We start from the raw sequence: 27,317 nt of genomic DNA on the forward strand, positions 1-27,317 counted from the left end.
ACAACAGGCCCCAGGAGAAATCAACCCTGCTGACACCTTGATCTTGGACTTCCAGCTTTCAAAATTATGAGTACATAAAGTTCTGTTCTTTAGACAGCCCTAGCAAATTAATATAAGTTCTAATACATCAATTGTGTGTTGACAAACAGGTCTCACACATAATATTTAAAAAGTGAGGGATATTCTGATAATATATAGAGCTTTAAACCTTTGCCCAAATGAAATCCATGACATTTCTGTTGCTCCTCTTTTCCCTCTTGGTTGACTAAACTGCCTTTTCTCTCTGTATAAGGCTGGCTGAACACAAATTGATGACACAAGGTTTTCACTAAATCCAGAGTCATTGTAGTCTTGCCAAACCCGCAGTTGATATAGACATTTAAAATCCACTTTCATCATGGTTTTTCACCACCAGGCCTCTGTGAATGATCACTGGAATGCACACAAACGTGTCACATCACAGAAATAAGGTAGACGCACATCAAATACAAGTTTCTACAGAGGAATCCAGACAGGAATTTTTATGTGGGCCTCAATCTTAAACATATTAAATCCACCTCAGGCACAGAAATGTGAAAAACACAGATAGCCCAGTTCTCCAGTATCGGAGGTGAACTTCAGATGTGCATGGGGAAACACAGCCTCTCCCAGCTGGAGAGAGCCCAGCCGCTCTCTGCAGGGCCTGCCTGTGATCTGCAGGGGCCCAGATGCAGAACACCCCTTAGAAATTCTCCACAAACACTGACCTGCCTTCAGGGCACTGGCTAAACAGTGAATGCAAGAATGTTTTCTCTCTCACATAATGAAAATGAACCTTTCATAGACAAAAGAGATTTAGGTTAAGAGTCAAATTACACACACACAAAAAGAATTAAATGTATTTAATAAGAAACATTGTTCAATTATCCCTATGGAAGTGGTGAATTTGTGCTTTGTAAGCTTTGTATTTTACAACATTATTAAAAAATAAAATTCAAAATAATCATTTAATATTTATTACTCAAGAATGAGGTAATTATTTACTAGAAGGCTAATTACTAATGGCAATATGAATCACTTTTGACTCTACAAAGTATGGATCACTAAAGTATTATCAGTTGATAATAATGTGAAAAAGCAATAACAACTAGGCACAAAGAGAAATCTAGGGCTTAGAAGTTTATTTGGCATGTGGTATACATGCAAAACACATTTGAGGTAATTTTGTATAGATTACCTTTAAACGTCATTTCTGTTATATTTTAGTTGGCTGTTTCACTGTTATCTCCTCATTTTAGGATCAGCATACAAAATTAACAGACAAAAGAAAATACCTTCAGGAATGAGAATTTTGGAATAATATAGACTTGCTTTTCTTTAAACTTGGTGTTTTCATCAAAGTACATAATGAACATGTCAAAGTACACTCTCTTTTTTCTTCCCCCTTCTTGCTTTTTCTTCTTGCATTCATGGGGTAGTGGAGATGAGGAGGGACTGGCTGCAGCAGTAATAAATTTCTCTTTAAAATTCTTAAGACTCATGTCTCAGAATATCAAGGAATTCTCCCTTCAGAACTACGCTGAGACTTCAAATAGACATTGAGGAAAAGCCAGAGTCAGAAAGATGACCACCCACAAACAGAGGGCAGAGATACGAAGCCATCTGAAAGTAAACAGCAACCTGTAACCAGTAATCTAAAGATGGAGGAGATTTTTGAAACACCTGCCAGAGCCACTATGGTTTTCATCGCCTGGAAAAGCTATTTCTGAAAGAGCCCGCCAATAAGCTGTCTCAGGGCCACGTGCCATTGTTTCCATTTAAGGATGACTGCTAGTAGTATTTCAAAGGACAAATGTCCACCACTTTAAGTCAAAACTGACAAGTAAGAGGTTGGTTTCCACGGCTTGTCTCAATGTATTTCTCTATATAAAACCCAATGGTCAGTTTCACCAGGTGTTCTGAAATGGTTTTGCTAAGTTGAGTGGAAGATTAGTGGGAACTACTTTAAAAGCACAACCAAGCATATCACCAGATGCCCTTTGTGGAGCTCCTTACCTTCCCCCCACCTTGTGAGTGCCATGTGACAGCCCAGCCCCTAAATGAGACAAACCAGCTTGAGAAATGTAGTTATAGGCCATTCCAGCACCCGAGAAATGCAAAAGGAGCCCTTCCCCTTCGTCCCGCGACTCATAACCACCATGTCAGCCAGAGCTAACCAGTTTTTCTCTGTGAATGTTTTAGCCTTTGAAATTGCGTTAGACTTTCCCCCAAAATGCAGTATCCCGTTTATTCATGTTAGAGCAGAGATGCCAATAATGAGCATCCTTTCCCCGTCTTTGGCTGTGAAGTAGACTCAGACATCCTTCATGAAAATTGAAGAAAAAAGTCAGCAATATTCCATCAAAACTGAAGGTTGTGCTTACAATGGTGGCTGCAGAGATTTCCTGACATCCTACCTCTGTATCACAGGCTGAGCAGATGTGTACAAACCTGCTTGGTGGCCTTGCCCTGAGGGTCAGGAACCTATGTGTCCAGAGAACAACCCTCCCAGTTAATGAAGAGCAGAGACCTGGCCCTAGAAAACAGGGTCAGCTTTTCTACCAGTTAGAAGAATGACCACTCCCCTCCTGGGGAGGGGAGGAGGCATGGGCAGAGAAGCAGAGGTGTCACATTCAGAGAAGGCTGGGAGCAAGGGATGCTCTGAACAATTTTTCACTTAAGCTTCATTCAGTAGACATTGACTGAGCATCTACTTTGCAATGGAGACTGTAGCAGGCGTTACGAATGCAGCAGAGAGGTGGAGGGCATGGTCATTATAGGCTGGATGACCTAGTGGGAAAGACAGAGGCTGCCCAAGTCCTCATGGAAAAGGGCAGAGGTGTTGAAGATGTGTGAGTGTGGCTTCTCTGAGGCATCTGTTAAAGGAAGGGAAGACTGAGCAGGGGAAGTTTAGGGAAAAAGAGTAAACTTGCAGAGGGACAGGGAGCAAGACCCCTTGAGACCACAACATGCTGCCAGATAGAAACTGCAGGAGGCCTGGTTGGCTTGAGTGTAGCAAGAGGGAGGGAGGCTGGTTAGGGACCAGACCTTCTTTCCATCTCAGGAAGATGGGACAGGTCTCTCCCATGGGGCCCAGAGCCCACACTTCCCCTTTCTTTCCTAAGTCCCAGAGGATTTCTGGCTGAAAACTTCTGAAAAATCAACTTCTTTTCACTTTATCTCCTCATCTTCAGTTTGACCTATCATGCCCCAGTAGACCTAGCAATGGTGAGGAGCTTATAGTCTCATCTTACTTCTTCTCAGCCTTTATCATAAGAAAACACAGTGTCATTGCATTCTATGAAAGTGCAGGGGGCCCTTAATTACCAGGCCTTGAAAATCCAACTGGAGATACAATCTTGAAAAGCTGTGCAAATCTGTGCTTGACTAACTCCATCAAACAGTAACCTATTAGTTATTCATTTACAACACCTAGAAACAATGTGCTTCTTTCCTTTGGTCATTAAATCCAGCTGAATCATTATACTTCTAGCATTACAGAGATTAGAAAGCATTCTTTTGTTTTTGTAAGATTTCATTCTTTATGTAGAACCCTGGTCTGTATCTTATTTGAAATTCTCATTTTTCTTTAGATATATCTAACTTCAATGAGCATTTCTGACTTGCCAGGCATGGAACTGACAAATCCTTACATTTAAAAAATCAGTGTGCTATTTATTTATATTTTGTATTTTTCTCTTTGTTGAATTTATTAAGGTGACATTAGTTAACAAAATTATATAGGTTAATAAAATTATATAGGTGTGCAATTCTATAATACATTATCTGTATATTGTATCATGTGTTCACCACCCCAAGTCAAGTCTCCTTCCATCACCATTTATCACCATCACCACCTACTCTCCTCTCCCTCTCCCCACCCCACTTTGACTCTGATAATCACCATACTGTTGCATCTATGAATTTTTTAAAACCCTTCACCCAGCCCTAGAGATCACCCCACACACAGCTGTCAGTCTGCTCTTCATCTATGAATCTGTCCCTACTTTGCATATTAGTTCATTTTGTTCATTAGATTCCACACATGAGTGAAATCAAATGGTACTTGTCTTTCTCCAATTGGCTTATTTTACTTAGCATAATGCTCTCCAGGTCCATCCATGCTGTTGCAAAGGGTAAGATGTCCTTCTTTTTGTGGCCGAGCAGCACTCTATTGTGTAACTGTACCACAGTTTTTTTATCCACTCATCTGCTGATGAGCACTTGGGCTCCTATCAAATGTTGGCCATTATAAATAATGATGCAATGAACATAGGAATGCATATATTCTTTCAACTTAGTGTTTCAGATTTCTTCAGATATATTCCCAGGAAAGGAAACATTGGGTCATAAGTCAGTTTCATTTCAAATTTTTGAGGTAACTCCATACTGCTTTCCACAGTGGCTGCACCAGTCTGCATTCCTACCAACAGTGCACTATGGTTCCCCTTTCTCCACATCCTCACCAGTACTTGTTGTTTGTTGATTTTTGATGATAGCCATTCTCACAGGGGTGAGGTGATACCTCATCATGATTTTAATTTGCATTTCTCTGACGATTAGTGATGTTGAGCATCTTTTCATGTCTGTTGGCCATGTGTATGTTTCCTTTGGAGAAGTGTCTATTCAGTCCTTTGCCCATTTTTTAATCGGATTTTGTTTTTTGTGTGTGTTGAGTTTTACAAGTTTTTAAATAGATTTTTGGATATTAATCCCTTCTCAGATGTATCAGTGAATATGTTCTCCCATTCAGTGGGTTGTCTTTTCATTGTGTTGATGGTTTCCTTTGCTGTGCAAAAACTTTTTTGCTTGAGGTAGTCCCATTTGTTTATTTTTGCTTTTCTTTCACTTGCCTGAGGGGATATATAAAAATATTGCTATGAGAAATGTCCAAGATTTTACTGCCTATGTTTTCTTCTAGGATTTTTATGGTTCTGGGCCTAACTTTTGTCTTTAATCCATTTTGAGTTGTTTATTGTGTGTGATATAAGAAGGTGGTCTAGTTTCATTTTTTGCATATTCTGTCCAATTTTCCCAAACCATTTATTGAATAGACTATCTTTACCCCATTGTATGTTTTTTCCTCCTTTATCAAAGTTTTAAATGACCATAAAGTCATGGGTTTATTTCTGGGCTCTCTATTCTGTAAATCATCACATTTAAGGCTTATTAAAAAGGGAATATATAAACAGTGGTCTTATGTAGAAAGACCTTTGTTTATTTAAAAAGATATGGTGGGAATGTAAAATGGAGCAGCAACTGTGGAAAAACAGTATGGAAGTTCCTCAAAAAATTAAGTACAGTATTACCATATGAGTCAGCTATTCCACTTCTGGGTAAAGACCCACCAGAATTGAAAGCAGGGACTCAAACAGATATCTGTATACCAATATCTATAGCAGCATTCTTAACAATAGCCCAAAGATGGAAAAAGCCCAAATATCTGTCAACAGATAAATGGCTAAAGAAACTGTGATGTATCCATACATCAGAATATTTTTTAGCCTTAAAAAGAATGAAATTCTAATATATCCTATAATACAGATAAACTTGGAGTACACTATACTAACTGAAATAAGCCAGTCACAAAAGGACAAATACTGCATGATTTCTCGTATATGAGGTACTTAGAAGAGTCAAATTCATAGAGATGGAAAGTTGAATGGTGGTCGCCAGGGGCTGTGGGGAGGGGAGGCTGGGGAGTTAATGTGTTTGGGAGGATGACAAAGTTCAGCAGATGGATGGTGGTGATGATTGGACAACAACATGAGTATACTTAATGCTACTGAACTGTACACTTAAAATAATAAATTTTATGCTATGCATATTGTGTCACAGGGAAAAATGTGAAAATAGAGAAAATTGAATGGTACAAAGATTTGACTTTTATAGAAGATGGAGATTTCTCATAGAATGCAAATAGGAATGTACTTCTCTCAGTCAGGGACTAACTCTTAAGAAGCCAATTAAACCACTTACAGGACAGACAAACAGCTCAGAGGGGAGGTTTGAAATCTTAGCTTTCCCATGACCCTATGTTTGTCAACTCGTTTCTAAGCTCTGGTAAGGCATGATGATGCTTCCAAAATGCAAAACCAAAGCCCCAGCCCCTTAGGGTTTGAAAACGAAAGGAGGCTCTGCAATGACTTGACTGAAGAGCCACCGTGGGGACAGAAAGCTCTCCTCCTCAGTGCCACTGCCTACACAGTGTGTGAGCTGGCCTCTGGGAGTCCCACCTCTTCCCCAGCCCCGGGAGTCAGTCTGGTATAAAGTCATGAAGGATCCCACATGGCCGTCTCAATGGAGGCCTCCTAACTGCTTACTTCACTGGCTGCCTGAGCTTCTATCTGATGAAGAACAGCAGTAAAATGTCCTCTGATTAAATGCCATAAAATAGTAGAGAAAACTGAAAATTTTAAATTGTAAGACTGACAATTCTCACAGTCACCTTCAAAATATGAAGGGAAAAGTATGTAAAATTATTGAACCTGCCTTAGATCAGGCAATTTATGATTTACCTTGTAAAAGATGATGAAGAATAGCCCAAATTTGATTAAAAAACTATTATAGAGGGCATATATGGGAATGCTCTGTACTTTCCATTCAACTTTTCTACAAATCTAAAACTTCTATATAAAATAAGGTCTATTATTTTTTTAAAAATCTATTTCCACATACTCTAGTCATTGTCCATTAATCTAATAAAGCTTAAACCAGCCCAGTTGGCTAATGAGTGGTTTCAAGGCTTCAACAAATTTCTCAGGATATGTTGGTTTGGACAGCTGTGGCTCCCAGCTAATTATCTGCAGGTTTTAATTTGATCTCACAGCTTGTCCAGGCTTCGTTTCTGTACCTTATGGTGCATGAAGGGCAGGATAGGGCGAGTCAGAGCTCTCCAAGTACCGTGCACAATTTCAAAGGGATCGCAGGTCTGGGGAAAGGCACTGGCATGAGCAGGCAGCTGCCCCAGTCACTAAAGAGTGTCCACTTTTATCACAACCTTGGAGCCTAAGGCTCACAGAATTAGACTTCAGAATCACTCTCCTGCTTTATCCCCCCAAACAGGAAGTGATAGCCAATCAATACATGTTTAGTTTCTTACAACCTAGAAAATTATAAAACTAAGTTGAATGTTTTCCATGATTCAGGTTTAACACGAGAAATTGAAAGAGCGTTTTCTCTACATTATTTTCACTGCATTATTCACAATGAATAATGTGGAGATTATATGTGTGTGTGTGTGTATTCTTCAGATTTCTCATATCATTAGTATGAAATAATTATTAGGAAGCATTTATAAAATGCCACAATACAGATATAAGGTATTACTACCAGATTTCCTCAAGTACAATAGTTAGTCTTTTGATATTTGGTACCTCTCAAAATGATATTCAGAGTAATTCAATTTTTGTCTCTTTTATTTAAATAATGCTTGAAAATTCTGTCCTGCTATTCAAATATCTAAAACCAAGTTACAAAGCAGTATGACTGCCTCAGTAGAGATGAATAATCACGACCTAACTTATGCATGTGATAAGAAACAAGACCAAACATTGTTTAAGCATCTGATTCCAACCCAGTGACCCCAAATATATGAACAACATATTGACATAATATAAATTAATAATATATATTATATCTGAATAAATGAATTACTGAATAAATGAATTAATAAATTCTCTGCTGTTCAATTGGCAGAGAACTAAAAACAAAAGGTAATTTTAATCTCCATGCTACTGAGAAGTTTTGTTGTTAGACACATATTTTCACTTATTGTTAGTAAAAATATAAATTGAACAATACAGGGATGGGCAAAAGTAGGTTAATAATAATAAATAATACAATAATTAGTAAATAAATAAAAATAACAAAATAAACTCTGTTTTACATACTCACAACTGTAAACTTCCTTCTGTCCACACCTACATTTTTAAAAAAACTAAGACAGTAAAGGTCATATTTGAAAAATGTTTAAGTTCTTTGACCCAATAGTCCCAAGTCTTGGACTCTACACCTAAATAATAGTCAGCATTGCAGCCACAAAAACAGCATGATTTCACAAAATTAGAAATGCCTTAAATGTCCAACAATGGGAGCAAATTAAAGAAATTATCATGTACCCAGATGATAACATATTATTATGCCATTAAAATTCATTATAGGGAGTTAGATGCTGGCCATAAAGAAGAAATTGGTACCGCCTGACCCTCCTACAGTAACCAACCAGAAAACTTAACAAAGTGTATAATGAGTGGCTCTAAAGTACTAGACAGCAGGCGGACAGGACAGTGATCCCTGGGAGAAGAGCTTTCTGCCTGGAGGCACTTCCTGGGTAGTGGATTGTCAATGTCTTATAAAGTTAAATATACACATATCCTTCGACCAGGCAATTCCATTCCTAGAGAAATAAAAATATGTGATGAGGAAAAGATCTTATAAGAATTTTCATGGCACCTTTAGTTAGAAAAGAAAAGAGAAAGAGAGAGAGAGAGGGAGGGAGGGAGGAAAGAAACTGTAGCAACTAGTGTGTTAGTAAGTTCTGGAGATCTAGTGCACAATACACTCAACAATACTGTGTGAGAAATTTCAAAGATGCTAAGAGACTAGACCTTAATTATTCTCAACACAATGAAGAAATAATTATGTGCAGTGATTTAGAGGTGTTACCTAGCATTACTGTAGTAATCATATTGTAGTATATAAATGCATCAAACCAACAAGATTTATACCTAAAACTTACATAATGTTACATGGCAATATATATCTCAATAAAAATAAATAAATAAAATAGACACTGAAAAAAATTGGAATAACCCAAACAGCCTAACAAGGGCATGGATAAATAAATTTTGATATATTCATGAAATGAAACATTACTCAGAAATAAAAGAACAAACCACTAACAAAAGTAACAATGGATGAATCTCACAGACATAATGCTAAAGAAGCCTGACACAAAAAAGGACACATCATTTGATTCCATTTATATGATTTAAATAACAGACAAACCTAATCAAAAGTAAAAAAAAAGTTCAGAACAGGAGTTCATCTCTTGGTGGAAGGCGAGGAGAGTGGCAGGCAGAGCACTGATTGCAGAAGGGCAAAGAGAAACATTCTGGAGTGATGGAAATGTCCTGTATCTTGACACGGGTATAGTTTACACGTGTCCGTGTTTGTCAAAACTCATCCAACTATACCCTTAAGATACATGCATTTCACAGTATGTAAATGCATCTCAGTCAAAAGGAAAAACGAAAGAAACATTTATTACAGGACTGAATGTACTATCTTTGCCCCACAAACATGTCTTTTCCCAGCTGCTCTCTCCTGTGCATCCTTCCGCATTCTCTGCTCCCTTCTTTCACTGAGTCCTTCCTTTGGGTTGTCTCCCCCTCCCCTAAGCTGTCCTTCCTGTGTGTTCTCCATCCACGTAGCCTCGACCCCTACACATCCCACAGCACCGAGAAAAAGCAGCCTGCTTGCTTGCCTGTTCCCCCCACAAAACCAGAAGCCCCTGAGGTCAGCCTTAAATAAAAATTGAAGTGACAGTGATAAAAAGTAGCATATATAAGGAACATATGTGTTCTTTCTCTGTGCTAAGGGCTTCCCCTGGATGTCATCACTATCTTGTTCATCAGCAAATCCTGAGCCCCCAGAACCCCATGATCAGAGATCGTGAATTATTGATATACACCATGTTTTCAGGTTGATGGAATGTGTCCAAAGGTAATTCTTGGACATTAGAACTGCAACTAATTTTTAAACACATTTTTTCTTATATTGTTTATATTTTTAAAAAATTCTACTTTTATGCCAGAACAAAGGAAGTTTCTGTATAAAAAAAGGCAACTAAAAACATTAAAAACAAAGAGCTTTTGAGGTATAGCTGAGGTATTCATGAGTTGCTTTAAAAAAATTTGTTAGTGTTCTTTTTAAAGATGAAGATGTTACAATTTGAGTAGATTACTAAGCAAAAAGAAAAAATGCACAAATGTTGCAATGAATTCCAACTGTAATTATCAAAAAAATATTTCTTCAGAAATTAAAACTTATGTTTTTTTAGCTTCAATATAATGGGAAGAAATAATGATTTTAGAACAGATCTCCCTTTCTTTCCATAAATACACAAGAAGCTTTATTTTGAAGCCAAAACAGTTGGGGATCTGAAAAGTGTATTTTGACAGAGTCTTGAAAACTATCTTTCCTAATTTCCCAGAATCCTTTCCAAGGCCCTGTCTAAGAAAACCTTTTGAGTACGATACAAAACTGTGTTAAATGGAAGAATGGTTTGGCAAACTACCATTGATAACACACAAATGATAAAGTTTAAAAATAAATCTTGCCAAGAAATGAAACTCTGTATAGTTCTCAAATCCTGGCCTCAGTTATTTTTGTTTATTTGGCTCACTTGATATTATCACTGAACAACTGAAGGTACGATATTTGCATCCCTATCTATGGCCCCCATTTGATCTTACAGGTCTTTTGTTTGTTTGCTTGTTTTCTCTTCTTTTATTGTTGTTTAAGTACAGTTGTCTCCATTTTCCCCACACCACTCCCCACCACTCTAGCCATCCTCACCTCCCACCCTTGATCCTACCCTCTTTGGCTCTGTCCATAAAGATCCTATAGGTCTTTATGCCACCTAAAGGTGTGGCACTTACAAGATAAGCTCACAAGGCTGATGGAAGAATTCTCTCAGAGAAAGACCTTTTCAGAAGTGTGAGGCGGGGGAGGTGTAGAAAAGGTCTCAGATTCTTTGCCCCTCCTCCCGTTGACAGGCTGGGGTTGCTTCATGTTTCCTCCACTTGAATCTCTGCTGACCTCGATGACTGAGTGGCCCAGAGAACACAAGAGAAGTGATGCTGTGTGACTCTGCAGGTCCACTCTGCAGGGGAACACACAACTTCTGCCTCTTTCTCTGCAACATTGCCACTTTCTCTGCCACATTGCCGCCTCATGCTGGAGCCCTGAACTGCCATAAAGCAATTTACGTTCTGTGAGGAGCCAGTAGCCCACTGGAGGGACCACACAGAGACAACCTGGGCAGCCCCCATGGCCCCAGTACCCCATCCCCAGCAGTTCCACTGTCAGACCCCGAGGACTGCAGCCTCAGTGGGGACACACCCACTCAGTTAAGCCTTTCCTCAAAGTCTGACCCACAGAAACCTAGAGAGATACGACATGAATGTTGTTCTAAGCCACAGAGGTTTGCAGTGATTTCTTACACAGAGATAAACAATTGGAAGACAAGCTGTGTATGAGAAAATAAAATGCGATAACAAATATGTGCAAACAAAAGAAATACGTTACTATGAGAATAGTAGCTTCACAGAGAACAGGACAAAACAGATAAAAACTATCTGAAGGACAAGATATTAGTGATGCTTACTTCCAAATCATAATAAAGAGCTTAAAATTTCTTCTGATCTACTAATTTTGCCAAACAAATTCAAGAAAAACTTAATATTTTAACCTGGTTGAGGCCAGTATAAAGTAATAGAAAATTAAAAGAGAATCATTTTGAATAAATCCAAGTGCACGGGGAGAGCAGCTTCCACCACAGTTTCCAGGAAGGGTCTCAGCCTGAACTCTTTTAGGAAACAGCCAAGACTCATCTGTAATGAGAAGCTCCAATTTACATGCAATCCCTGTTCTAAAAAGCTTTCAAGATTTTCAGCCTTAAGAATGTGAAATTTGCCTGTTCTTTTCATTTACCCTGTCAGTGTGCTTAGCAAACACTGTCTATTTGGATAGTACAGTAATAAACTTCAATCTGGTTCTGATAGATTTTTCAGAAATTTGGGGGGAAAAACAACAGATTCAAATTAATGAGGTTTTATAAAACCCAGCAAACAAGCAGCTCTTGTTTAAAGGTTTGCATAAAACAAAGGCCCTTCTGTGATAATGTTCCCACAACAAAGTGCTACTTCCTAATTAAACCTACACAGAAAACAAAGCAGCTCTTCAAAAGGCAGCTTTATTTTCAATGCCATAGAAAACGTTTCCTTTTTTACATAATACATTTAGTCTTCTAAAGGAACACTGCAAATTTTTACTCATATATCTGACCACGCCCAGTGAAATTTTCACACAAGTTTAAACATTTTTTAGAGGGGAATACAAAAACACTGACTTATTTTTCTGTATGTTGGCCAAAAACACAGGTTGGGTAGCACCCAGACCTACCAGTCACAGCAAACTCGTGGACAAGGGCTAACGGTCTGCCTCAGTCACGGGGAAAGGACTCTTTGAGCCACAATGTGATGTGGGCAAAGAGAATATGCGGAGGGGCGTAGGAAGAATCCGAGCACTCCCAATTTCTAGGAGGAAACTGTGATGGCTCCTGCCAGTCTTCCTGTAAAATCAGAATGTAAGGGAAACAATGATAGGAGACCAGGAGTAAATGAGGTGCGACAGTATTACATAGTGTAGAAGGAACCCGTGCTGCAGTCTTCTCACCTCCACAGAGGAAACCATCCATATTCCAGAACTGTTGAGGAAAGCGGATGAAGTAACATGGACATGGGAAAAAACGCTATGGATCATCTACAACCTATACTTCTGCAGGTATATGTACAGATTCCTATGCAGATGTTTCCCAACTTATAATGAGATTTTGTCACGATAAACCATTGTAAGTTGCAAAAATCATTAAGTGGAAAATGCATTTAATGCACCCAATCTACAAAACGTCATAACTTAGCCCAGCCTACCTGAAACAACCTCAGAACAATTACATCAGCCCACAGTTAGGCAAATTCATGAAACACAAGGCCTATTTTTTTTAATCCTCACCCTAGGACATGCTTTTGATTTTAGAGAGGGGGGAGGGAGGGAGTGAAAGAGGGTAAAAAACATTGATGTAAGAAGCATTGATTGATTGCCTCCCTTAACCCAGGCACATGCCCTGACCGGGAATCAAACCCACGACCTCTTTGTTTACAGGATGATACTCCAACCAACTGAGCCACACCAGCCAGGGCATGTAAAGCCTATTTTATAATAAAGTGTTGAATATCTCATGTGATTTATTATGAATATCTTTCACACCATGGTAAAGTTGAAATATTATAAGTCATAAGTATGGGACCATTTGTATATATGAATTGTGTATGAATATGTAATATATAGATTGTGTATTCATATACATATGTAGGTTCTATATGCCATATATTATATGTAATTCTATAATACTATATTACTAAATTCTATATTATTCTAAATTCTATATACTATATACAGATTTCTAGATATGTACATTATATTTACATATTTGTATACAATGTGTATGTGTAGATTCCTATACAATACAGGCAATAAACATTCTTTTTTAAAGGAATACTCAAAACAAAACTAACCACAAACTTGCAATACGAACCTTAAAATTGATATGTATTCATTGCAATACTTAATTGACATACTTATGAGATCAATTTGTTTTCACTGTTATTACATATAGAAAACAAAAACAAAAAACAATCCCAAAATGTCCTGTATGGGAATTCTTATGCAAATGGTGGGTAAGCCATATAGAAGAATATTGATACAACTTTAAAAATTATTGATAATGTATTTTAATTATATTTGGAAATACATGTGCTATGACGTTAAATAAAACATCAGGACACAAATACGTAGGTCATGTATGTCAGCTGAAGGGGGGACACCACCCAATGACACACAGAGCCCAGGCCCTCGGATCTCAGTAAGTCATTACACCTGAGCAAGTTGCCTAAACTCTCTGTTTCAGTTTTGTCATTTGTCAAAAGGAGATATTCACAGGACCACATTTACAGGGTGAGTATGACTATTCAATTACGTAGTTCCGATCGAGTGCTGAGCACGGGTCTGGCCCAGAGTAAATGATACTGCAACATTACTGAACACACAGAAATGCATGCAAGAGTCTAAAAGTAAGATGTCAGAATTATTAGTGGTTGTTTCAGAATGAAGAAACAGTAAGTTTTTCTGCCTCTTTAAACTTATATGTACCCTCTACATATATTTCTCCCATGAACCCATTTCACTTTTCTAACTAGAAAAAATAGAATTGACTTATGAATTTATTTTTTCAAATATGTTTAATTGCACTTCTTAGCTAAATTCAATTAGGCTACATCAACATCTTGTTTAAAGATTCCCTTGATGGTATCAGAAGACCTTCAGGACTTCAAAATCATGTGTGGATTACAAACATGGCAGAAGGAAAGGAAACATTTATTCGGCCTGAGGAATTTGTCAGGTGCTGGACTAGGAGCCACCCTTCTCTCTTAATGCTATGGCATTCTACTTGTAGTTTAGAAAAGCATATCACCCCACCACACTTTATACATCTCCGCCACATCGTACAACCCAAAGGAATAATACATACATATACACATAAGTAGAATTGCTATCACTTATTCTCCATCACCATCCTTCTTAAAGTCACACACCAAGGTGTCAGCCTATGGCAGTCTCTTGGCTGAGATCCAAGGACACCTAGTTGATGCATCAGAAAGCAGTGCGTGATTTCACCATAAGAATTCTAAATTTTGCATTTTCATTCCAAAGGTTTTCTAAAAACTTAATATAAACCTACTCAGTGTGTAGGTGTATTCACACACACACACACACACGAACTGAAATTCCTTTATTACAAAATTCTGCTCCAGGATTTTACAGCTGTGCCTCTGTGTTCATGTCACTGCACTGGTGGAAGCGTCACCTACTAAGAAGATGGTATTTGTGTGGGTTGCAAACGACTGTAAGTCTACCCTTGTTTTGTGGGGCTCTGAGGGGAGGTGCTAGCAGGGAGTTGAAAGGCTGGAGGAGGGATTACTCCTTCCTGGGTACCTGCTGTTCTTGTGGATGCCCTTCACTCAGGCTACAGCATTTGACTGCAGTCTCCAGCCTCCCCACCCTCCCCAAATGAGCCTCCTCTTCACAGCTCAGAGGTGGGACTCCAAGCTTCTAGGGGCAAATAACCCCAATCATCTCCCTAAGTTCCGCCTCAGAATTTTCTATCTCTGAGCCCCCTTCGTACTCCTTTCCTCTTCTCCAACACTGTTGAAGCATTTCCTCATACTAGAAATGCCCCTTTAAATACCTGGAGTGGTTTCTGTTTTCCTCATTGGATCCTGGCTGATAAATAACAGCATGCATTTCACAGTATATTAACTTTGAAAAGTTGTGGTAAACTATACATAACACAAAAATCACTACTTTAGCCATTTTTAAGTGCACAGTTCAGTGGCATTGAGTAATTCACATTGTCATGCAACCATCACCATCACTGACAACCATAGGTTTTTCATCTTCCCAAACTGAAACTCTGAACCCATGAAAAATAACCCCTATTCCTTCTCCCCTCAGTCCGTGGCAACCACCATTCCTATGTCTGTCTCTATGGATAAGACTATTCCAGTACTTCATATAAGTGGAGTTAATACAGAATTCGTCATCGTGTCTGGCTTATTTCACTTAGCATACTTTCAAGACTCATCTATGTGGTGCATGTATTAGAATTTGCTTCCTTTTTAAGGCAGAATAATATTCCATCCTGTGCATATCCCCTGTTTCATGTATCCATTCACTGTTGGACACCTGGATTGCTTCCACCTTTTGGCTACTGTGAATCGCGCTGTTATACACTTGCATGTGCACATATCTCTTTGAATACCCACTTTCCATTTCTTTGAGAATACATCTAGAACTTGATATTCTATGTTTTCCTTTTTAAGGAATCACCACAGTACTGCATAGTTCCCACCAGCAATGCACGAGGGCTGCAACTTCTCCATATCCTCACCATCCCTTATTTTGTTTTTATTTTTTTATAATAGGTGTGTTAATAAGTGCAAAGTGGTATCTCATTGTGGTTTTGACTTTCATTTCCCTAATGATCAAATACGTTGAACATCTTGTCATCTGCCCAGTAAATTAACTTTTAAAGTACTGTGTTTCAAATTGGAAAACCTCGGGGTTTTATATTGAGAAACTTTACCTTAGGTATACATAGTAATGTAATTATCAGGGCCTAAAAAAATGCTAACAATCATACAATCCAAGATCCATCAGATGTGCATGCTCTCTCTATCAGAAAATGTCTTTAAAATCTTAAGTTGTCACAGAAGTTCCCTGCCTCACTTTAGTGGTGTTACTGTTATGCTAAAGAAAATGCTCTTAAGTCATCTGACATGAGGAGTAGTTTATTATAGCCTACCTGCTGCCGAAGTGAGCACAAGGAATAGTCTATCATTGGAGACCACCCACGTGTCTCCACGTGGGTGTTAGTTTTATGGTTGTTAAAGAGACTCCTCAGCTTCATTTTTCTTAAAACAAAAATAACACTCTTTCAATGCTTATACATTTCTATAAATGTAAGTATCACTAAATATCTAGCAGTGTTAATTCTAAAATCTTGTGAATCAATGTAAGAAATGAATAGCAGGCACTATTTTGAAAAAGTAAAGAAATCTAATCATTCCTCTTGTAATATGTTACTAAAGCAAACACTCTGCAGTTAAACCTTATTACAAACTACACAATTTTTATTGACTTTCTGATAACACCACTTTTTTGTATTTTCTTCAATTTATCTGTCAGGTAGCCAAACATTACACACAGAGGCTAAAAAATGCCATAATTTGAGCAGCATGATCAGTTGAACTATAGAATCAATGTCTTCAGCATTTGCCAACACAGAATGAAAGTGACTAATTTGGTCATAAAACCTCAGGATCATACATACACACTTATTAAGGTATATGAACACATTTACAACATGAAGTTGTTACATCTGCAATTATACTCAGGTTGGTCTAATTTTACTTTAGAAATCTATGCTTAATTTCACATTTTTACAGGAGTGAAACAAAGAAGTTGAAAAGTTTGTTGATTGTCAGCTTTTAATCAGGCGGTAAACAAAAAAGAGGGGGGAACGCGAAGAAAAAGCATTGACTGACACTGCAGCTCTTTACTCAGTGCCTCTACTCTGCCATTTCTCCCCGTTCCCCTCCCCACTGATAACCCTCCATGTGATCTCCATTTCTGAGATTCTGTTCCTCTTCTAGCTGTTTAACAAAGTAACATCCAGCTGTATAACATACATTCATATACATTATATATATATTACATTTATATTATATTATCATATAATATTACATTTCTAATGTTGAAAATGGTTATACCTGTTCCCTTAAAAAAAGAAAATAAATTGAAAAGGTAGCCCTGGCTGGCATAGCTCAGTGGGTTGAACTCAGGCTGTGAACTAAAGCATCACAGGTTCGATTCCCAGTGAGGGCACATGCCTGAGTTGCAGGCCACGGCCCCAGCAACCGCACATTGATGTTTCTCTCTCTCTCTTTATCCCTCCCTTCCCTCTCTAAAAATAAATAAATAAAATATTAAAAAAAAAATAGAAAGAAAAGGTGATAGGAAAATCAAAAGCTCCTGTAGAAGCATCCTTCCTACTGAAATAAGAACAAAGTTCAGGGGAAAAGGGAAGTTCTTCTCCATTTTTCTTAGGTGGGTTTGAAAATATTAAGGTACAACATGTTAATTCAGGACATATGGCTGAAAATCATCAGGAGTGATATTTTACTTACATAATACTATGAACCTAAACTTGGGAAAATGTCTCCTGAGCCATACACATTGGTTGTTCAACCTTGTTTACTGTTATTATAAGAGATCAGAAGTTCCTTGCACATGAATGTATACAGTATTGTCTTCTCCTTAAAATCTTGCACATTATAAAACTATCATTTATTCAAAGAATTATAATAATTTGTCATTAAATCTCCAAAATTCCTATTTCAATGCTACAGTGCATGTTTCAACTATTAGTCTCAACTGATATTTCACATGATGTTGAAGAGTTCTAACACAAAGAAATTGAATGAAAATAAGTAGGGACATTATACAATAGTATTTCTTGAGAACTCAAATTAGAAATTGTGATAATAGCTGCTGTCTTTCTTTTTCATCCCTTCCACTCAGATTTTTTTTCTCAATCCTAGGAATTTGGGGGCAAACAAGGCCCATACCATATTTTTCTCCATTCTACTATGTAGTCTTGAAGCAAATCAAAAGGATGCAGTGTGGCCTGAGCTAATTATGCCTTGCCTTTCCCAGCTCAAGCTGAAGACCTGGTCACAGCAGTACTGGACAACTCCACTTTACTAGCAACCCTCACAGACAGCAGGACAAGGGTGAGGCATGCTCTATCCCCTTTGTTTCTAAGCCTTATTTGCTGAAATAACTTTGTGCAGTGACAGTAGCAAGATAATACGTTTGAAAGGCAGAAAATGCATAAATTTTGTACATCCACACCACTCCCAATGTGTCTGTTGACATCAGTGCGCAGCCTGACACAGGATCCTGAACAAATGAGGGTGCCTGCTGTCGCAGCTTCTAAGAACATCAAACCCCATGGGAACAATTTCACTCATTTTCTCAAAGAATTCTGAGAATCAGAATTGTGTCAAACAATGTTACCATGCACTAGTTCTGTATATTGCTTAAATTTACCTGGGGGAAACACAATAAGAACAGAATGTAAACATAGTAAGAAGCAAGGCAGACTTTCCCAAATTCATCAGACTATAACTCAGCAACCCACAAAAATTCTTCCGTGCTTCTTGCCTTACCTACCTGTCTTAAGTCCAGAGTGATTGTGACCCAGTGATATTCTCTCCCATTTTGAATACTGGGACTTTGCCACCAGTTATTGGTACCATCTATTGCATTTGATATTGGATGGCGTTCTGTAAAAAGAAAATAGAAACATAATACCCTCTAGGTCCATCCACGTTGTCATAAATAGCGAGACTTCATTCTTTTTTATGGCTAAGCAATATTCCGTTGTATGTATGTACCACATCTTCTTTATTCATTTGTCTATTGATGGGCACTTAGGTTGCTTCCATATCACAACTACTGCAAATAATGCTGCAATGAGCATAGGCATATACCTCTTCAAATTAGTGTTTTGAATGTCTTCCAATTAACAATGAGAAGTGGAATTTCTGGGTCATATGATAGGTATATTTTTAAATTTTTGAGAAGCCTCCATACTGTTTTCCATAGTGGCTGAAACTAATATAATATGGCATATCAACTGTAATTTAAAAATTATTAAAGAAGAAACAAAGGAAAGAAGGAAGGAAGGAAATAAATTAAAAACGTGTACTTTTCAGCTTTTGGTCTAAATTGTTTTAACTTCTAAACTGTACGCTAGTGGAAGTGAATAGCAGTGAAGGTGAACACATTGCATTGTTCATGGTTTCCTAATAAAAGTCTTCATCATCATCTCAAAAAGTATAAATTCCCACAGGTACTTCCAAAGAGAAGAAGCAACACTTGCCTTTGGGGTTGGCACTGCTGCTGTCGCAGACCCGGCACTGGGGGTTCCGCACAGGTCGACCAGGCACATGCTCCACGAGTTTGCAGAACATCTCAGGCCCCTGCTCACCACAGGTGGCATTGGTGATGATGTGAGCATTGCTGGCAAGATTGAGAATGGCGGGAAACAGGCCTAAAAGTAAAAATTCACCAAATCAGCTCAGCCACTTGAAGTGCAAAGGAAATTACTGCACATCCCTTTGCAGGGGAATCAAGAAGAGATTGTAAGTCTACGTGCTGAGTGCAGGAAGTCCTACACAAGAGCAGTTATACAGTGATTTCATTTATATGAAATTCTAGGAGAAGAAAAACTCATCTAAGAGAACAAAACTGCTGCACAGTAATGGCAGAGGGTGGGACTGACTGTGAAGGGATGCAAGGGAACTTTCTGGGGTAACATTATGTTCTATATCTTGATAAAGGTTTGGACTGCACAGGCGGATGAGGTTGTGAAAAATCACAGAATGGGTGAGATTTGGGTAGATTAGTGTGTTCTGCTATGTTCGAATTTTACCTCAAACAATTAAAAAGAGTTACAACAAATGTTGATGTAAATGCTGAAGAGTTTAGGAGAGAGTGTACTTTATCTTTCAGCCCACTTTGAAATGCATCAGAAAGTAAGCTGGATTGATGCATCGATAGAGATAGGTGCAGAGTCAGGTAATAAAGAGCATAAAACATCCATTGTAGAATCTCAGTAAGAAGGTAGATGTTGACTGTACAATTCTTTCCACTTTTCTGATTGAAATGCTTCATTATAGAATATTGGAAAAACAGGTTATAAGAAAAGTGTCAAATGATCCAATACACATACATGCCAGTGAAATTCAAACGCCTTTCATTCAAAAGAAGGGCGTCCATTTTCTACCCACTGTTTCTGTTGCCTCTGCTAGTATTTACAAAGTCTTTTCTATCATTATCTAGGATATTTTCATCTCTCTCCTCTTTCTTTCCTGCCTTTTATCTTTGGTGAATAAAACTTGAGAACCCAAAGATCCAATTTTCAAAATTCTCATCAATTCAGTGTTAATCTTTGCCTTTGTACAGTTCTTTGCTCTCCAGTGAATTTTATCTTTAAGAAGCTGGTCCAAATTATTCAGAAAATAATTCTTGGGTGACTGTAAGGAAAATAACTCTAATAGGTTCCTTAGAGACTTGACTTTATCTTGGTAAAAGAGGGTAGTAGCAGAGATTCTACAAAGATCCACAAAGTACAGTGTACCTGATTTACCTGATTCTGAAGAGGCGTTTTACACGGAAGGACACTGTGAAATGAGGCAGAGTGTTGAGAGGCAGGGTTTCAGCTAAGTGGGGTTTCTCTAATTTACAAGAACTTGATCTTCAAAGATCACAGAAGATAAGCTTTTCTTTATAAAGAATAGAGAGTCAATATTATTTCTGAAATATTTCTTTTCCAGTAAAAATTTTAAAAACACAATATAATTTTAGTAATATAGAAGGAATTCATGTCTTCAATTTTGATTTTTTTAACTAACCAGGCATCTATCTATCTAAAAAATAACTTAAGTAGTCTTTCAAAGGCTTTCCATATAAAACAGAGCTACCTATTAGTAGTTTTCTCATAGTAGAATGACCCCATTCAAGTCAATAGGCCCTTAGTCTCTCAATAGAAAATAGTAATTGAATATTTGTATATTAGAGCATTATTAATTTTGAAGCATAACAGACATATCATATACTATGTTTAATATGTCAAATATTCAAAGTTTCATTTTTAACTCAGTTTTTCATTTTTATTACATTCCTTTAAAAGTTTTTTTTTTCCTCTCACACACCCCCTACTGGGAACCTGGCCTGCAACCCAGGCATGTGCCCTGACTGGGAATCAAACCAGTAACCCTTTGATTCGCAGGCCTATGCTCAGTCTGCTGACCTACACCAGCCAGGACAAAAGGATTTCCTTTTTAATCAAAGAAGTTTTATGAGGAAACAGGAATGTTTATGTTTAATTATTCAGTTCTTCAAATTATTATTTTTATCAACCAGTAAATAGACACTTACACTTTATGGAATGATTTACTTGTTAAAGTAATATGTAATTCTTGGTAGTGATACTTAAATGGCAGGAGCTGATATTTATTCTGTTTAATACTGAGGTAAATACTATTTTTCTCCATTCTTTATGATCATAGTATTCTAGTTATCTGGTTTAAATGTATCCTATGAGTTAACAATTGAAAATGTGATACAATTTTAAACTGCGGTGTTTTATCCAAATAGCTAAATGATATTTTCAGGCTCCATGTCACACGTGTGCATTTAGATTTGCAGTGTGGTCTGCTCTCTCCATTCCCTTCCCACAGGCCAGCAGAGTGAGGAAGCCAAGGTCACAGGAACTGATTTAACAATGCGTTTCTCTATCAACAAACACTTTCCCAGTTAACAAGTGTTGCCACTTTCCTTTATTCTCCCCCTCCAGTTGCTCCACATCAAGAGAACTCCCCACTTCCTGCCTCCCACCCTGGAGACCTTGAGTTACTGGGGGGGGGGGGGGGGGGCCGGCTGGGGGCAGGGCATCCTGGCACAGAGGCACTGTGCTCTCTGTACTCTGGAGTCTACGCTCTGAGTCACGGAGAAAAGGAGGTCAGATACTAGGAATGTAAACTTAACATAATTTTGGTGAATTATATCTTAATTGTACTAATCAGTATCAAGTCGTTCTTGCACTAGAAAGGTTTTAAAGAATTTCCATATTTCCTCATCTTGCTGGAATTCTAAATACACTTTTAATTTAAGAAAATTACTTTGTTAGCATGGCTGTGTAGAAAAAACCTTTAATTAATTTCAAAAATATATTCCAGTTATCTTTCACTAAACCTCAGTGCATCTTTCTTCTCAGATATACTAGTATTTGAATAAAAACTTAATTATTCCTTATCTATTACATTTACTCTTCATGGTTATAGAATAATTATTGTTCCTTGTTGCACATGACCACATCTGCTTAGGGATCAAAGAAAGTTAGAAATATCTACTGAAGAAGACATGTTTTAAAAAGAATTTTTTTAAAAAGTCCCTCAGGTTGTGGAATCATTTCAAAGACAACCAAATATTTCAATGAAAAGGAAACTATATGAGCTTCAAGTAGGAGGGAAGATGGGGAACCAAAGGGTGAGAAAGGGCACTGGGAGCAAGAACCTACCGAGAACAAACGATCGATTTTCCACGTAAAATCAAAGGCAGAACGGAGGCTGTAGCAGGATCCACATGGCAGAGTTTTACCCTTACATAGCTGTGTGCTTAGTAAATCATACTACACATTTTTGTTGAGAGACATTATTTGCTTTAGTTAGTGTTACTATAATACTAATTTGTACATTTTTCCCATTCAGGTCACACAATGGAATCATTTTTCTATGCCTGTATTTAACTGGTAGCTAAAGACTTTATAACGCCAAACTCCACCGAGCATGAAATAAATTCCTTCTCATTCACCAGTAGCTTTTTTTAATCCTCTCTTCACAGCCTGAATACATTTGGTTTTCTTAAATGCATTTCAGGACCACATCAATCTGCTGGAAATTCCTTTAATACTATTAGGTGAAAAGTTGCCATCATGCTGACAAAAGCATTACTACACACAATTACCAAAGTTTTCAGCTGAGAGACTTCCAGATAGCTGAGTCATTCATGTTTAGAGGTTTCTGGGTTTTCCCAGCAGAACATATTTTCACCACCTGATGAAGAGAGAGTCTGCAGTGCTGACCAGCCTGGAGGCGCGGGCGCAGCAGCAACTTCTGCATCAACATTTCTCAGACAACTCGGGGCCATGGCTCAGAGCCTCTGTGTATCTGTGTGTCAGAGACGCAAGAGTTTTTCTAACGAGGTTTTTTCCATTTTGGAAGAAAACAGTTTCAACAAAATGTTATTCGCCTAATCCATAATCATTGTGATATTCTGGGGAAAAATGATTTGCAATTCTTAAAGGATATGTATGTGCCAATATTACAGGTTATTTTTATTCAGCATGAAATTAAGGATTATGAATATTTTCTATGACTGAATAAGAAAATTAGCTTCTGATGTCAGGAATTTTTATTCTTAAAAAAAGCAAACCTACTTTTTCAATCCATAGGGAAATTTGAAAAGAAGAAACAAGAATTTAAAGTTTCTGAACTGAGAACTTTGTGATTGTTTAAAAACATTCAAATTCTTTATTTTTCTCCATATACACAACTTCCACTCTCCCAGACTCACCCACCATCTGTAAAGTGATTAGAGAAGACCGGAATCAGAAATAAACTGTCCTGTCTCCTGCGCCCTTTGAAACAGGGTAGTCACCTGATTGAACAGTAAAAACAGCACCTCAAACAGCTACAGGTGGCATTATTTATTTATTTATTTAGTAAATAGAAGTATTTATTTATTTATTGAAGAGGTCAGTTATTGATTTATTTTTAAAGAGAGAGGAAGGGAGAGAGAGAGAAAGAGAGGGAGAGAAACATCAATGTTAGAGAGAAACATCAATCGGCTGCTTCTTGCACACCCTCAACTGTGGACTGGCCTGCAACCCAGGCATGTGCCTGACCTAGAATGGAACCGGCAACACTTTGGTTTGCTGGACAATGCCCAACCCACTAAACCACATCGGCCAGGGCTCCTAGAAGCATTTAATAATATTCCAGGATATACTATCCAAGTATTCTAATAACATAATTTTAAAGTATTCTAATAATATGCAAGGTATTCTAATGACATGAATTTTAGGAGGATGTATGAATTCATATTTACTAACATAGCCATATAAGTCATAAAAAGCAGGTAAGAAAGTTTGACTAAGTTTAATACATTTGTAACGAGAACCTCTTATTTGCAAAGCACTATGCCAGGCACCTCCCCAGGACACCAAGATGAAGAAACTGGGCTATTCTGCCCTGAAGGCTCTCACAATCAGGAGGGAAAGAGAGACATCTACTCACAGATTCTGATAAGTATAATATTTAAAATGCAGCAATATTTAAAAATAGGTTAGAGGAGAGAATCTAGAATAAGAAACTTAGACATAACTCAAGCAGAAATATGAGGGCATGTGCTCAGACAAGAGCAAGTCTAAAATCCTTAAATGGCTCCTCATTGCTTTTCAAATCAATTTCAATTTCCTTCCCTTTGCACCTTTCATATAGCCATTCATTGCCTGACCATCCTTCAAGCTAAGCCCAGGTCTTTCCTGAACTCCAGGCTAATATAAATGTTCTCCTTCTGTCCTGCTTTAAATCAGCATGTCCTCTCACTGCACTCACCATTTATAGAGATCATTAATTTGGGGACCAGCCTCCCACCAATTCTTCTCCTCTCACTAGCCTTCTTCAAAAAATAAAAACAACTCCTGATTAACAGGTGAGTTCCTTCAGGGCAGAATCATGTCCTGTTTGTTCTAGGTCAGCATCTGGCCCATGTGAATGCCCCATGTTGGGGCCTGAATGAAGAAAATGGGTAAATGAATGGAGAAATGTTCTCTCACAGTCCCGGATTACCAGCAAGTGCACAGAACCAGGGGCCTAAATCTAGACTGTCATCCTGGTCCCACCACTGACCAACAGTGTATCTAGACAAGTCCATCTCTCAGAGCCTCTAGTTCCTCCATAATTAAATGAGCACCTCGACCAGGGCTTCCGGCAAGATGGAGGAATAGGTGGGCGCACCGTACCTCGCACAACCAAGAACAGAGCAACAATTTACAACAATGATTTGCAGTCATAATATCAGAACTGTCAGAGGATTTATCTAAAAGGAAGACGGACAGCCTAGAAGTTGAAGTAGACCCGCACATCCAGACTGGTAGGGGACTACGAGCCAAGCGAGCAGGCGTGGGGCTGGTGCGGGTCGCAGGCGCGCGGAGGTCGGGGGAAATTTGGCGCAGAATCGGCGCGACAGCAATCCGGGACGCAGGAGCGAGCGCAGCGGTGTAGCGGTGATCCCTGAGTACGCAAGCGGTGGCTGGGGGAATCAGTGGGGCAGCGACTGGGGATCAGGGCAGAGCTCACAGCCCAGAAGCCCAGGGAAGTGTCTGACTCCAGGAGAACGGAAGGGTCGCCATTGATCCCTCCAGTCCCCGCTCCCGCCCCTGCCCCCACATATAACGTCACAAGCTAGCGACTGGGGCGCCCAGCACCGGTGAACACCTAAGGCTCCGCCCCCCACCGTAACAAGAGGGACCAGACCGGAGAAAAAATAAATAAATAAGTAAAATAATAGGAGAGACGGGGAAAGACGTAAGATGTGTCCAGCAGAACAGATCAGACCCCCAGGATTCATCCTTTTGAGTGACCAAGAAATAGCCAATCTATCAGATGCACAGTTCAAAACACTGGTGATCAGGAAGCTCACAGAACTGGTGGATTTTGGATCCAAATTACATGAAAAAATGCAGATTACCATAAAAGGGATGCAGGAAGACACACGGAGAAGAGCCAATTGTGAAAGGAAGGAATCTGAATCTCAAAACAACACAGTGGACCAGAAGGAAGATAGAATCAACCAAGCAGGAGAGCATGATGAAATAAGAATTCAAAAAATCGAAGAAAAGCTTAAGACCATCGAGGACACCTTTAAACGTTCCAACATCCGAATTATAGGGGTACCAGAAGGGGAAGCCCAGCAAGTGGAAAAGTTATTTGAATAAATAATAAAGGAGAACTTCCCCAAACTGGCAAAGGGAACAGTCTTCCAAGAAATCCAAGGAGCACAGAGAGCCCCAAAGAAGTTGGACCCAAGAAGAAACACACCAAGGCACATCATAATTACATTAGCCAAGGTAAAAACGAAGGAGAGAATCCTAGAAGCAGCAAGAGATAAGGGGACAGTCACCTACAAAGGAGTTCCCATCAGACTGTCAGCTGATTTCTCAAAAGAGACCTTACAGGCAAGAAGGGGCTGGAAAGAAATATTCCAAGTCATGAAAGACAAGGACCTACATCCCAGATTGCTCTATCCAGCAAAGCTCTCATTTAGAATGGAAGAAAAGATAAAGTGCTTTTCAGATAAGGTCAAATTAAAGGAGTTCATCATCACCAAGCCCTTACTTTATGAAATGCTAAAGGGACTTATCTAAGAAAAGAAGATAAAGAAAAGACATGTATAGTAAAAGGACAGCAAACTCACAATTATTAACAACCACACCTAAAGCAAAACCAAAAGAAACTAAGTAAACAACTAGAATAGGAACAGAACCACAGAAATAGAGGGCACAAGGGGGGGCTAGCAGTAGGGGTGGGAGGAGGAGAGAGGGGGAAAAGGTATAGAGAATAAGTAGCATAGAATGTAGGTTGAAAATAGATCGGGGGAGGGCAAGAATAGTACGGGAAATGTAGAAGCTAAAGAACTTATAAGTATTACATATGGACATGGACTAAAGGGGGGGAAGGTGGGTGGGAGAGGGGGCACAGGGGGGAGGGGAGTGAAGGGGGAAATGGGACAACTGTAATAGCATAATCAATAAAATATATTAAAAAAAAATGAGCACCTCTATGAGTCCAGTTTTCCTCAGATACTATGATTCTAGAATTTTACTTTAATAGATTATCAGATAAACTTGCTCACCATTCTCACTCTCACTATTTGAGAAATAAGAATAGCCTTTCTTCATTTAATGAATGTACAGAATGGCAAAAAGAGTTAATTTGGTAACTCTTTCATCTTCTTGGATAAAATAACTAAATAGAAATACAAAGTGGCATTATGTGGAAGTGCTTACGTGGAAGTCATTCTTTAGAACAGCCACCTGAAGAGGAGCAGAAGAGAAACAACTGATGTTTCATACGACCTTAATTCTAAACCAGAGGACTCTCAGGCGCTGCTCTGCTTCCCCTCTACGCTGACTGCAATGGATGGCCCTTTCTTGACTCTTGCTTACTCCTCAGTGTTAAAAACAAGACAACAGGCTCAAAATG

At 38.5% G+C, this 27,317-nt stretch overlaps 1 protein-coding gene across 1 annotated transcript in view; it reads right to left on the reverse strand.

Annotated features, from left to right (window-relative positions):
• Positions 1 to 27,317, reverse strand: part of LAMA1 (laminin subunit alpha 1) — a 156,899-nt gene that overhangs the window by 106,212 nt on the left and 23,370 nt on the right. Inside the window, exons 2-3 of the mRNA XM_036009299.1 lie at positions 19,370 to 19,540; positions 18,658 to 18,770 (exon numbers count right to left, since the gene is read on the reverse strand). Of these exons, the coding sequence (XP_035865192.1) occupies positions 18,658 to 18,770; positions 19,370 to 19,540 (284 nt within the window). The remainder of the gene's footprint in view (positions 1 to 18,657; positions 18,771 to 19,369; positions 19,541 to 27,317) is intronic.

The sequence above is a fragment of the Phyllostomus discolor genome, chromosome 9, assembly GCF_004126475.2.
Source record: "Phyllostomus discolor isolate MPI-MPIP mPhyDis1 chromosome 9, mPhyDis1.pri.v3, whole genome shotgun sequence".
In the NCBI taxonomy this organism is placed as follows: domain Eukaryota; kingdom Metazoa; phylum Chordata; class Mammalia; order Chiroptera; family Phyllostomidae; genus Phyllostomus; species Phyllostomus discolor.